Source organism: Eretmochelys imbricata, chromosome 1, assembly GCF_965152235.1.
Source record: "Eretmochelys imbricata isolate rEreImb1 chromosome 1, rEreImb1.hap1, whole genome shotgun sequence".
Classification (NCBI taxonomy): Eukaryota; Metazoa; Chordata; order Testudines; family Cheloniidae; genus Eretmochelys; species Eretmochelys imbricata.
Genome location: NC_135572.1, coordinates 3197945 through 3212694, shown reverse-complemented (window position 1 = coordinate 3212694; position 14750 = coordinate 3197945). Strand labels below are relative to the sequence as shown.

The window sequence follows — 14750 nt, the reverse complement described above, 5'->3', positions numbered from 1 at the left end:
GTCCGCAAGGCCTGGCTCAGGGAAAACAGCTCCCAGCCCATCCCCATTGCAGGAGGAACAAAAGGGAGCCAGAAGCTAAAGAAATAAGTCATACAATGGTCTATACCCTCAGAATTTTGTATATGAGCTGTAGGGCCCACAACCTGTATGATGCATAATCTCACCCTGGCTTCCCTCTCTGCTCCTAAGTGGCATGTCGGCCAGAGCACTGTGTCCTCACTGTACTCACTGCAGGCTCTTTCTAAGGCTGCAGCAGCTCCAGTCCCACCCCCGGATCCTATGGAGCCCTGCTGAGGTGGTGGGAGAGGGAGGTGATTCCGTGAGTGAGGGCGGAAGGGACAGAGAGGAGTGAACAAGAGGGGCGGGGCCTTTTGGGGTAAAGCACAGAAATGGTTGGAGGCTTGAGGTGACATGTGGATCATGGACTGGGCATTGGAGGAAGGAATTGGGCAGAGGGCAGAGCTTCAGGGGTCCATTTAACAGAAATTAGAAAGATGGCATCCCGATGGGTTAAGGAGTTGAACACAGAGCAATTCCCCTGTTTATCACATTGACACAGCACAGTAAGAGCAGAAAAGGATTTAATATCTTTTTGACTGTCTAAGAAGTGACTCGGAGAAGAGGGCCCAGCACCATGTTACCAGCCAGCTCCACAAAGAGCTTTTTCTGAGATCCAGAGCACAAGCAGAAAACATTTAAATCCCCTTATGAGTAAAGAGATGGAGAAACCTGTCCTGAATCTCTTTCGTCCTCACCCCGTAGATGATGGGGTTCAGCATGGGGGGCACCAGGAGGTACACATTGGCCATGAGAATATGGAAATGAGGGGGCACATTATGCCCGAACCGGTGTGTGAGTAAGGAGAAGAGAACCGGGATGTAAAAGGCTAAAATGACACCGAGGTGGGAGCTGCAGGTCCCAAAAGTCTTCATCCGCGCGTCCTTTGTGGGGAGGCTGAAGATGGCCCTGAGGATCTGGATATAGGACATGGCGATAAAAAACACATCCACACTGGTCACAAAGAATACCAAAAAGAGGCCGTAGTAACTGCTGATGCGGATGTCTGCGCATGCCAGTTTCACCATGACCATGTGCTCGCAGTACGAGTGAGGGATGATGTTGGTTCTGCAATATGGCCACTGCCTCGCCAGGAGGAGACAGGGCAGTACAAGCATGCCTCCACGCAGCACCATGGCCAGTCCGATCTTTGCCACCACAGAGTTTCTCAGGATGGTGAAATGTCTCAGGGGATGACAGATGGCCACATAGCGATCAAAAGCCATGGCCACAAAGATCCCAGACTCCATCACTGAGAAGCAGTGAATGAAGTACAGCTGGGTGAGGCAGGCACTGAAATTGATCTCCCTGGAATTCAGCCAGAAGATGCTCAGCATTTTGGGCAGGATGGACGTAGACAAGACCAGGTCGGTGACAGCCAGCATGCAGAGGAAATAGTACATGGGCCCATGGAGTCTCGGCTCCCTCTTCACTGTTAGCAGGATTGTGAAATTCCCCAAGATGGCTATGGTGTACACAGTGCAGAAAGGAATGGAGAGCCAGACATGGGCTGCCTCCAGGCCAGGAATGCCCAGTAGGATGAAGGTGGAGGGGTTGGTGAAGTGAGTTGTGTTGGAAACTGACATGGAGTAGGGGAGAAAGTGTCCAGCTCTGAGGCAGAATGGTGTCTCCTGCATATACTGGACAATCACTGGAATTTCTGTATGTGCCCAGGGTCTCGGATGATGGTCGCAGTAAATATTCCTGGATGGAGAGACAAAGAAACAGGTGTGTGATAGAGGAGAGGAAAATTAAAAAATGGAGCTGATTACATTCAAATGGTCAAACAGAGAACTATTCCCAACCAGTAATAACTGTAGATACTTAGTGTTTCACAAGAGCTAGTTCCTCAAAGCTGAGGCAAAATATCGGAAAAAATTAGACAGAAAACTGGGGAGGGAAAATTGGAATTCTATAAGAAGCATTTATTAGATAGCTAGAAAGCCACAATTCCATAGTCAAAGAAGTGGACAGCTTTGTATAAACACCTGGTTCAGTGACAAAGCAAAGACATTTTTTGCAGGGGTGGAGGGAAGAAGAGAAATATATAACACATGGAAAAAAGAGAAATAAATATTAAATAATACAAAATTGAAGTTGTGAATATTGATCATGGACATTAAAGACATGAGGGAAAAATCCATGTGTGGCAGGTCTCAGGATCACAAAGGAGGTTGTTCAGTATATTAAGAACAAAAGAAATCCTCGAAAATGTTTAGGCCAATTCCTAGAGGGAGAAAGTAAACATGTTAATTTTGCAAAAAACGTAGAGTTCTTCAGTAAATATATTTGTTCTACATTTGGAAAGAAGCAGTATGAGGGACTCGTATCACATGAGGTGAGAAAATACTTTCCAGTCCATTAGCAGTCAAGGAGGGAGTATAAGAGCATCTATAGTAGAACCTTAGAGATACGAACACCAGGGTTACGAACTGACCGATCCACCACAAATCTCATTCGGAACCAGAAATAAATGATCAGGCAGCAGAAGAGTAAAAAAAGAGAGACAAATACAGGGCAGTTCTGTGTTAAACATCAAAAAGAAAGGGAAAGTTTTAAAAAAAGATTTGACAAGATTAGGAAGCAATGGAAAAGCTGGTCTGGGATTGGTTAAAATAGTCTCAGAATTTAATTAATGCCAAAAAACAACAGAGTTGATTAACACGTTTATCCCTTAATAAGAGTAGCGGTTTGGTTGATCAAAGGGGCCACTCAATTGCATAAAGTTTGATTTCTCAAAAGCATCTGATTTACTAGGCGACAACATTCAGATAAAAAATGAACAGTATAATATCAGTAGAGCATATGTAAAATGGACTAAAAACTGCCTAACTGACAGATCTCGGAAAGCTGTTGTCAAAGGGCCATGGTCAGTGGAGGGGCAGGGGGCGTTTCTAATGAGGTTGTGCAGAGATCATTTCTAGGCCCGATGCTATTCAATATTTTCATCAATTACCTGGAAGCAAATAGGAAATCATTGCAGATCAAATTTGTGGACAACCCAAAGATTGGCAGAGTGGTTACAATGAGGTGGTCAGGGCAGGCATACGGGTTGATCTGGAGCCTTTGGTGAGCTGGGCTCATGCATATAAAATGTTTTAATACAGTCAAATGCAAAGTTATCCTCTCTGATCAGGGTACGCAGGCCGACCCACAGACTAAGGCATTGTATTATGGAACGCAGGGCCTCTGAAAGGAATTAAGGGGTCATTGTGGACACACAACTCACTGTGAGGTGCTAGTGTGATGCCAGGCAGGAAGATAGATGGGTTGTGGCTCTATCCCTTCTGGCTGACACAAGCCTCAAAGGCCAGAGGACCCAGTGAGCGGGCACTGGTGTTGTGGGGGAATTGGAAGTGTACAGGCACTGTAAATAAAGAAACACGGATGAAGCACCTGCAAGAAGGTTCTGAGACCCTTTCTTTTGCCTGTTCAAGCACAGGGCGCAGGGACAAGGGGGAAGAAACCTGGGTTGCCATGTGACAGGAAGCCATAAAAAAGGATGGAGAAAAATTATTCTCTTTTTCCACTGAAAGGAGGACAAGCGGCAATGGGTTCAGTTACAGTATAGCAGATTTCAATGAAATCTCCGGAAAAACTTCCTAACAGGAAGAACAGGAGGAAAATGGAACAGATGACTCAGGAAGCTGTGGAAGGTGCTTCGCTAGAGCTTTTCCAAAGGAGGCTGGATGCCCATCTGTCTCGAAAGGTTTATACACAACACAACTTGCATCCTGGCAGGGGTTTAGACCAGCTGAGCCTTGAGGTATCTTCTAACCCTTTGGTTCTATGATTCAATGATGGAAAATTCTATCACAGAGCAGGCCTCAGTTAAACACAAGTCATGGGGCTCAATACAGGGGTAACTAGCTGAAATTTAATGGCCTGTGTTGTTCAGGAGGTTGGATGGGATAATTCAATAGTCCCTTCTGGCCTTAAACCCTATGAATCCATCGATAAAGGAAGTAGATCAGGGATTTATATTTGCTATGTCTCATAAAACACAGACAAGGGAACACTGAATTACATTCAAAAGTCTGAACTATAAAACTGATAAGAAAATTGTTTACATAATACATATTTGCCCAGTGGAACTCCTTGCCATAGACATTATTGGAGCAAAGAGCTTAGTTGAATGGGATTCAAAAATGGATTGGCCCTTATAGGTAACTCTGCTGGCCCCACCGCAAGTTAAGGTTGTCTGGCACCATAACGAAGAACACTTCATTTTCAGTTGCTTACAAGTTTGCCAAACTTTCACCATTTGGTCTGAAATTTCCCTCAATGGGTGTCTGCTTCCAGCTGATTTTTTTTTTTAAAGTTTCCGACCTAACCATTCAGCTGACTACTCAAATGAAGCTAGGAGAGACGATGTCTTGCCCACGTTGAAAAATCCTTATACTTTGTCTAGTGAGGAGCCCTAGTACCTCCATACTTTTCAGCACATAAAAGTCAGGTAACAGTCATCCAGTTAACTACCAGAGCCCTGAAATGCAAGGGGAGGAGGTGACAGGGTCAGTGCATTAACACACAGTTGGCTCCTGAGATCTTTCCTCTCCTCTTACTCAAAGGGGAGTTTGGCTTCAGTGGGGCCTGAGCAAAAATACAGGCCAGAGCCTTAGAACTTGGCCTTGTAGTGTACATCTACTAATGCCTGTGATACTGAAGGATACTCTGTGCCCACCGAAATACAGCCACCTCTGGAATAGAGGACATCAGCCAGCCTGGAGGCAGAGAAACAGCTGTGAGGGACACTTTGACCCATGAGAGTGGAGCAAACTCATCAGCTCTGGCAAGGGACCTGGGATATCTAATGGCTGTGCAGAGGGGAAAGGACCCCAGACTTACTGTCTATCGCACCATGCACACCTGGGTTTGTTGAGAGGTGAGCTCTTCAGGAAGAGATGGATGCTGAGACAGAAGTGTCTTCCCTGGGAATCCCACTCAGGTAGCCGTGTCCCACACCTCACTCACTCCAGCATCTGCAGGAGCATCCCACGCCAAGAGCCGAATTGGCAGTGTGCACTGTTTATAACAGAGCTCTGTGCAATTCCTTGGGAGTTCGCTCAGCCTCTAGTGGAGAAGCAAGCAAACAGGCATGAGACCAGAGAGATTCAAGCCAATCTCTCTCTTTCCATGTCTCTGCTTCTGTGCTCTTTATCAATCTTTAGCAGTAAACAGTAATTGAGGGACCTTCCCAAAGGGACATGAGAACTCTTAGACTCTGTGCTGAGTCAGAGAGGAATTGCCTGCTCTGTGTATTTGTGTATATTTAAAAATTCTAGTTCTTTAGTAGGGATAATGCCTAGGTCTCCAGAGGATCTGAAAGCCTGTAAATACACAGGACGTATGGGTAGGTAATAGAAAAACAGATCTGGAGAAAGATGACTTACGGGAGACACTAGCAGTTTTTTTCAGGTACATGGGGCTGTCGCAAAGTGATCAGGGATATGTAATTCTTGTCATTAACTATCGCCATACTATGCAGCACCTTTCACTGAAGGATCTTCAAAATACCTAGAAAATGAAAGTCACTATGATCATCTCCCCATTATACAGATAGGTACACTGGGGTAAAGGGAAATGTGACTTGGCCAAGGTCACACAGAGAACAACAGATGGAATCCAGGATCCTGACTTCCTTGCCATGACCAAGGTTTCTCCATCAGTAACTGAGCACATGAAAAGAAGGAAATGAGCTCACGCTCTAGGTTGGCCTGTTCTTTGGGCAGAAGTTACGGATTTCCTTCGGGATGCAACTTGAAACTGGGGTACCACCGAATCCTCTGGCATACTAATCTGGGCTCCTTCTCTTGCTGTAGGTCTCTGACAAGTGGCAAGCCTCACCAGGCCTTGCATTTACACAAACAGGGATACACCAGCTGCACTTATAGGAATGCTTTCACCACTCGTGAACCAACAATAGAGAGACTCCAGGCAATTCCTCCCATCTCCCCAGCCTAGCACCCCAGAGCTTTCTCATCTTGCCCTGGTCTGAAGCTTGAACCATGTAATTTTATTACCCAGTCTGCCCCTCCCTCAATGAGCGGAGGACAATGAATAAGCCCATATTCCTGAGCCTATGCTATTTTGCATTTCGCACATTCAAGTGTTGTAAACATTGTAGTGATCTGCAGGTGTTCTTGCAAAGTTCTGTATACCATTTAACACTTTGTAGATCAGCCTATTGATATCAAAAGTCAGCAAATGTGCCTTCTCTGGGTCGCTAGGAAACCTCTCTTTGTATCTGTCATAAATATAAAGGGAAGGGTAACCACCTTTCTGTATACAGTGCTATAAAATCCCTCCTGGCCAGAGGCAACATCCTGTTACCTGGAAAGGGTTAAGAAGCTCAGCTAACCTGGCTGGACCAACCCAAAGGACGAATAAGGGGACAAGATACTTTCAAATCTTAGGGGCAGAGAAGGATTGAGATGGGGGTGCTTCAATTTCCCCTTCCACATAGCAGACCATTTTTATTATGGTTTCCGTACTGTGAGAAGATTTGAGCCTGTTTACATGTGCTAGCTGAGAAGCAGTATCCCCATAAGGTTTCTTGTTTACTACTCCTACCATGTCCAAATGCTTTCCCCCCTTATCATGCACATTATACCTTTTCATAGATGTTACCACCAGTATCGAATTCTTTGTTATAAGGTTTATTGTTAGCAAAAAACTTTGCATCATGAGATTGAACACTAACACAAAATCTTTTTGTCAGAGGTACACTTTTCGGAGACTTCTTATTTTGTCACACCTTCTGCTTGGACAGTTTGTTTCTTCAAAATCCACTGTGACTTTCAACTCCTCTCTGAACCTTGACATGTGTTTAGTAAGTTGTTTTCCTTTCCCCTCAGTGTCCCTGTCAGAAGGGTTCTCTAATTTCTGAGTGAACAAACCCAAACACACTTGCTCCACTCCTTCTCTGAGGTCCCACCCCTCTCACTCCATCCGACCTCCCTCAGTCACTAGGTCTCCCCCTACCTCCCTCCGTCTCTCATTTTAACCGGGCTGGGAGGGCTGGAGAGGGTCCCTTTTCAAACAGGTATTCAGCTGAAAACTGGAGACCTTGTAACCCTGCCTGTCAGTAGGGATCTCAGTCAAAGGTCATCTTTCGGGTCATGGTATACTGGGATCTGGTGGGTTAGGATGTAAAGGGAATTTGAGTGTTGGCTAGCCCTCTGTGGAGCTGCTTCCCAAACCCAGGTTTATACATCCAAAAAAACCCATGCAAAAAAATCCACCTCCCCTTTGGGCTTTTCCTGTGATCCCCACTCTAAGCACTGGGACTCCCCACCCCATTCATAAAGGGTTGGGATCTGTGCTGTCTGGGCTAAGAGGTGTGTCTTGTGCCAGCAGCTCTTTCACAAATGCTTTCTGTGTCTTACCAGCCCAAGGAATTTCCTTCTCCCCTGTGTCAGGTGGGTCATTAGCATTTTCACAAACAACCATTTCTAAAGTGAGAGCCACACCCTGTCTTAAAGAGACACAGTTAGTTTTCACAAGCACATCAGGAACCAATTCCTGAATAATCAGGACCTAGATTGAGGTGCCCTCCGTCACCCCTCTCTATCCCCAGGAGGTCTGTTGTGTGACTGCTCCCTTGGGAAGTCAGTTACACAGTTTCCTCTCAAAACCTGAGCCATGGGTTGAGTGCGTGAGTGCACAAATGCTTAACCAGCCATTCTGTCCTGGCCATCCTCCCCCATGTGATGAGTAAGAAAATAATTCCTGTTCTCCCACTATTCCGTCCCCAGTTTCCTACTCTGGGCCCCCCTCTAAGACACAGACCCCAATGCTCTCTAGGGTGGGATCTATCCCCTGCTTACCCATAACTGCCTCAGATCGAACAGCGTGGACAGTTGTCTCCGTGACAGGCGCTACACACTTCTCTCTCTGTGGGGTGGTGTTACCTCCTGCTGAGTGTTAAGGGAAATCTCACCCACCTCTGTAGTGGTTTCTATGATCCATCACCCTTCTCTGGGATCCCCTCCAGGACAAAGCTTCCTAAGCTCCCTAGCATTGGGTTTGTCCCTTGTTTAGCGGCAACCTGGACATTGGGAATAGACTCTCCTCCCTCCCTGAGGAGATGCTGCCTTCAGCTGCAGGGCAGGAGCTGATCTCAGCCACCCCCACCCATGGAAGCATTCAGCTTCCCACTGCTGAAAAGGAATAAAGAAGACTTACTCCCATTTCCTCAGCAGTTGCTAGGACTTTCCCCTTTCCCTCTGGGGTCCCAGCAGAATGCTCCTTCTTCCTGCAGGTGGATATTTTAACAGCCTTAGTTAAACAGATGAAATCATTTCCAATTAGAATATCAGCAGGGTTATTATCTCCTACACACACTGATTATACAGCTTCCAAACCCTCAGTTTCTATGCACATTTTAGCCAAAGGCACAAGGATTTGGTAACAGCCTAAGAACATAAGAACACTAATATCGTAGTAATAAAGTCTCTGCCATCTGTCCTGTCAGTATGTCACCCTTTTGAACTATACTCTATGTAAGCACAGACATTTCTACCCCTGTATCTTCCCACCCAACGTGTTCCATGCCATTAGTCCTGATGACCTTGATGTTTTTCATGCCTGGGAGTGCAGAGGCTAATTTTACAATCCCAGTATGATATGTGACAGGTACCTGAGGGGCATCTGTGCTCAGGGTCACAGCATTTGCATGGGCTACCTGCTGCTGGCTTTTGCCCAGCACAGGGCATTTATTCCTCAGGTGATCAGTGGAATTACACTGACAGCACCTTCTGAATTCTTCTGTTTTTACTAGAAATTTGGGTCGGGGATTAGAGAAATGAGGTAAAATGGACCCCTACGTCCCACCAGGCTTAAACCCCTCTGTTTCTGGTTTATTCAAAATAGATGCTTGTGTCTCTCAAAATCAGTAGCTAGGTCACTCATCTCATCCATAGTTTTCACCTTTTTGTCCAATAGTCACTGTTTTACATCATCTTCACATATGTTTAAGAAATGCTCTTAAGCAACAAGGTCAAACTTTCATTGTTTTGATATATTCTGCATTGTTCATACCAGCACCATACTGAGGATTCCACTCTGTATGTTTCAGGGACAATTTGAAATGATTTCAACAGCATTTCTTTGACTTTGCAATAAACTACAGCATCCTCAGATGTCATTTTATTGAGTATATAGAATCACAGAATCAAAGAACTGGAAGGGACCTTGAGCGGTCTTCAAGTCCAGTCCCCTGCACTCATGGCAGGACCAGCAACATTTAGACCATCCCTGACAGCTGTTTGTCTAACTTATGCAGAGCTGTACCAGTTAACTTTGCAACTGAAGTGGGCATCATCTGGTCATCAGGAGTCTTATGAATCACACAGAGCCTCTCAAAGGTAGTGAAGTATTCATCAGTATCATCTCCCTCCTTGTATGCAGAACACAACTGTTCCCAGATGATCCCTCTGGCATACAAGCCTGTTCCCCCTTCCCACTGTAAGGTAGTGACAAGGAGAAGACCCCTCCATGTACTGCACTTACACAAACATTCACAGGCAGGGACACACCCAGCTGAGTTACATGAATACTTTCACCAGCCACTCATGAACTAAGAGGAAAGAGTCTCCAGCCATTTCCCCACAGCTCCCCAGCCTAGGACCCGAGAGCTATACCATCTTGTCTTGGTCAGAATCCCGACCAGTGTTAGTTTATTACTCAGTCTTCCCCTCCCTGAATGTGGAGAGGACAATGTACCAGCCCCTGTTGCTGAGCAAATTTCCCTTTATGCCATGTGGAGGGAACTTCATTTTTCGAAGCAAAAGTCTCCAGCCCAGTCAGTGGAAAAGTGCAGGCACAAAATGGAATCCAGGGTCACATGAGCTAGTCACATAACTTTGTATGCGTCGGTGAGTCATAGCAGGGGCCATAACCCACATTCTTGTTAGAATGTCCACAGGAAAGTCCATCAGGTGGGGATGAGCTTTCTCCATGGCCTATTGTGATTATGGATGGGCCATCAAGTTGAATAGTCCATTCACAAAGTGCTGGATAGACTGTATGTAAAGTACCCTGTGGGAGTTACCACAGGAGCAAACACATTTGAAATACAGGTACATACAATACACATTTGAAATACACGGCTGTTACTCTGAAAAAGGTACATAGTCAATATTCATAACTTCAGATCCAAAGAAGAGTCATGTATAAATAGGATAATCATATTCAGAAAACCATAACTTTTCTATAGACACCTCACATGATATAGTTTGGACTAGATTTGTTGCAATTATATAACAGTGGTGCATACGGAGGTGCCAGGGTGTTTTGTTTTTGGGTACAGCATCTTACAGCAATACATCTATCAAATTAAAGCTCTCTGAAATCTATTTTTGTATTTTTATATAAGACATGCATCCATGTCCTGAAAAAGACTGCATTATAGCCTGTACCATAGGAGAAAAGCAAACAGAGGTACGGAGGAAAAGAAAATGAAAGAGTGTTTTCCCCTTTACCCAACACATGTGCAATATGTGACCCCCTGAAAATGTCCCTCTCACTTTGCTTGTTCAGCAAGTGTCACCTGCATTTTCTGTTTGGCAGACCTCAGCCTCACACACATTATTGGATCAACAGAAATTTTGCCACAGTAACTGGGGAGCCATTCGTACTGTCAGTCATCGTCAGCATCGTCATGGCTAATCCCAAATGAATGTAGGCTCCTTGCAAACCGTGGACTGTCTGGATCTGTCTCCCGGAAGGTGATGAAGCAGGTTTGGCTGTATATTCACGCAGTGACAGTCTGGTTGTGCCTCTGAAGTTTTCAGCACCCACGTGAGCTGCCAAAACTACCACTATTTATGGGAGTAGTTCTGGGTTCAATATATACTCAATATATACTCACTCCTGATCTTGTGCTGCCCCTTGATGTGAAGCAGGTATTGGAGACTATGAGCATTGATGACCTTAGCCCAGATTTCTTCAGCCTCCCTCAGCCCCAAATTTTGCTTTCATCCACTGGAGCTTTGGCATCCATTGTTCTATAGATCTGCAGTTTTGTAGTAAGGCTGCGGTCCTGACATCCCCACAAAGGCCATGGAAGGAACAGGGCAGTAGCTGCTGCTCTACAAGCACCCACATCTTTCGAGCAGCCTCCACCCCTGTCTATGAAGCTTCTCCCTGCCCAGCAATCCCTCCAGTGATGGCAGAAGGGTTCTGTTTATAAGGAGGTTGGATGAGATGACCTCCTGAGGTCCCTTCCAACCCTGATATTCTATGATTCTATGAAGGAAGGAGGGGCGAGTACATGGAAAAGTCCACCAGGGTGGCCGGCAATGGCAGGGCATGTATTGTCCTGGTTCTTAGGGGTCCCAGATGCCCCTCCATGCTGGGGCAGGGGGACAATCCCTCTGCACATCCCCCATCAGAGGTAACACCAGGCCTCCTCTGAGAAGTAATGCACCAGGTAGTGGACCCCTTGTAGGCACCAGTCGGACTCCTCCAGTGCCACTTCATCACTCGCCACGGGCTGCAGTTTGATTTGGATCTGCTGGTGGAAGGACAGGATGTGATGGATGATAGGGTTCTTACAACCAATGGGAGTGGGCTCATTATAGATATCAGCTTCCTTCGGGGTGGAGAGGAATGGCAGAAGGGTTCTGTTAGTAAGGAAGGGAGGAATGGAGGTAAAAAACACACATACACCCATGTCCTCAAGGGGCTGAATAGGGACAAACTCCTCACACTGCCAGTTCCTTCTCCTCTGCCTCCTGTAGGATGGCCTCCGATGCCAAGAAGACCACCTTCCCATACATCATGGAGATCGCCACCATAGACATAGGTTGCACCACCCTTGCCAATATCTGCACCTACGTCTCCACATGGGGCAAGGCGAGCACCAGGAGGCAACAGACACCATGCTTCTTGGTCAGGGTGGGGAAGGGACTCCGGCCACCAGGGATGGAACTGGAGGTGGCAGTTGGGGCAGATGACGTGGTGGTGCATGGAGGGGCTGCGGGCACCTGGGCACTCTGGGATTCAAGGGTGAAATGTCTCTAGAGCTGGTGGGAGGAACGACGAGGGAAGGGGCCTGCAGCTAACAATCTAACAAACACTGAGTTGGGGTAAGCAAACTAAGAGGAAAGAAAAACTCCCAAAGGGCCAAAGCAGCAGACGGGGAGAAAACAGGCAAAAAGGGGTGGGCGGGGCAGGTGGCAGGCAGAAGGAGCCAACTGCTGCAGGAGGGCTGGTGGGCAAAGCAGGGGGAGGCCCACCATCCAAATGTAGCTGGGAGGGTAAGTCCAAAGGGGGATGGGAGGCATGTGTCACTCAGCGCCTGTGTCACTCAGTCTTTTTTCCTGCCACTGGAACAGTCCCAGATGGTGTAAAGGGTGAAGCAGATGGCCGCATCAAGGGGTGAAGAGCAGGTCCAGTTGGTCAGTGGGTGGGGGAGTTCTGGAACTGGTGCTGTTCAATATCTTCATTGGTGATTTAGATAACGGCACTGAGAGTACACTTATAAAGTTTATAAATGATAACACACTGGGAGGGGTTCCAAGTGCTTTGGAGGATAGTATTATAGTTCAAAATGATCTGGACAAACTGGGGAAAAGGTCTGAGGTCAATAGGATGAAATTCAATAAGGAAAAATGCCAAGTACTCCACTTAGGAAGGAACAATCAGTTGCACACATACTAAATGGGAAATGACTGCCTAAGAAGGAGTCCTGCGGAAAGGGATCTGGGGGTCACCAGGCACCACAAGTTAAATATGAGTGAACAGTGTAATGCTTTCATGAAAAAAAACAAACATCATTATGGGATGTATTAGCCAGGGTGTTCAAAGGAAGACACAAGAAGTAATTCTTCCACTCTACTCCACGCTGATTAGGCCTCAACTGGAGTATTGTGTCGAGTTCTGGGTGCCACATTTCAGGAAAGATCAGGACAAATTGGAGAAAATCCAGAGAAAAGCAACAAAGGTGATGATTAAAGGTCTAGAAAACATGACCTATAAGGGAACATTGAAAAATTGGGTTTGTTTAGTCTGGAAAAGAGAAGACTATGGGCTTGTCTACATTTACATTTTATAGTGCTCTAACTTGCTGGCTAACGGGGTGAAAAATCACCCCCCTGAGCTCAGCAAGTCTGAACACTTTAAAGCTCTAGTGTAGACAGGCTCCGAGCACTGCTCCCAGTGCTCGAAGCTAATCCCCTCGTGGAGGTGGATTACCAGGAGCGCTGGGAGAGTTCTCTCCCACCGCTCACGCGCGACCACACTCGCACTTCAAAGCGCTGCCATGGGAGCGTTCCCACAACTGCGCTTTGAAGTTTCCAGTGTACCCATGCCCTATGAGAGGGACATGATAACAGTTTTTATGTAATTGTTCTTCTTAACCTCTGCGGATAGGACAAGAAGTAATGGGGTTAAATTGGAGCAAGGGAGGTTTATGTTGGACATAAGAAAAAAATCCTAACTGTCAGGGTGGTTAAGCCCTGACATAAATTGCCTATGGAGGATGTGGAATCTCCATCATTGGGGATTTTTAAGAGCAGGTTGGGCAAACACCTGTCAGGGATGGCCTAGATAATATTTAGTCCTTTCATGAGGGCAGGGAACTGGACTAGATGACTCTCAAGGTCCATTTCAGTCTCATAATTTTATGAAAATGAGAGATTTGATGGGAAAGTGGGTAAGGAACTGAGATGTTACAAGTTTTGAAGGAATGTTTGACCCTGTTGCTCATTTCGTAAACATACACAAAGATGATTTAAAACAGTGTCTATGTGATAAAAAATTGAAAACTATGCATGAGATGGCTTCTCTAGCAGAGGGGGTGTAAACTTGGTGGAAAGCAGGATTCCATTTTACCTCATTCCAATAATCCCAGACCCAACTCTCTTGTAAATACAGAAGAGCGTGGAAGGTGCTATCACTGTAATTCCACTGATCACCTGGGGAATCAATGCCCTGTGCTGGGAGGAAGCAGGCAACAGGTATCTCATGCAAATACTGAGACCCTGAGCACAGAAGCCTCTCAGATGTCTGTCACTTCTCAAACTAGCCTCTGCACAGCTAGGCATGAAGCACAACAAGGCTGTCGGCATTAACTGCAGGGAACACCTTCGGTGGGAAGATAAAGGGCAACAATTTCTGTGGTTAGGAGTATAGTGTAAAAAGCTGACATACTGCTAGGACAGATGGCAGAGATTTTATTGGTAGGAGGTCAAAAAATCTTTGTGCCTTTGGTTAAATTGCACATAGAAACCGAGGGTTTGGATGCTGTATTATCAGTAGGGCTACTAGACAATAACCCCATTGATACACTAACTGGTAATGATTTCTTCCATGTAGCTCAAGCTGTTAAAGTGTCCACCTGCAACACGAAGGAACATCCTGCTGGGACCTCAGAGGGAAAGGGGAAAGTCACAGGAACTACTGAAGGAAAGAGAGAGTCTCCTTGATTCCTCTGCATCAGGGGGAAGCTACATGCTTCCGGGGGGGGGGGGGTGGTTGAGACCAGCACCTGCCCTGCAGCTGAAGGCAGCGTGTCTCCAGGAAGGGAGGACAGTTTATTGCCTGTTAGGGATAAAAGTGTCCAGGTTGCAGCTAAACAGGACAAATCTTAAAGACAAAATGCTCAGAAGTGTAGGAAGATGTTTCCCAGAGAAGAGCCCAGAGAAGGGTTCTGGAATCATAGAAACCACTGAGGAGGTGGGTGAGAT

The 14750-nt window shown here is 46.2% G+C and overlaps 1 protein-coding gene across 1 annotated transcript; it reads right to left on the bottom strand.

Moving 5' to 3' along the window:
* Positions 1-695: 695 nt before the first annotated feature.
* On the bottom strand, positions 696-1694 carry LOC144278025 (olfactory receptor 52K2-like). Its single transcript, XM_077839144.1, has one exon. The coding sequence runs from the start codon at positions 1692-1694 to the stop codon at positions 696-698; it is 999 nt and encodes a 332-aa protein (XP_077695270.1).
* Between the last annotated feature and the right edge of the window lie 13056 nt (positions 1695-14750).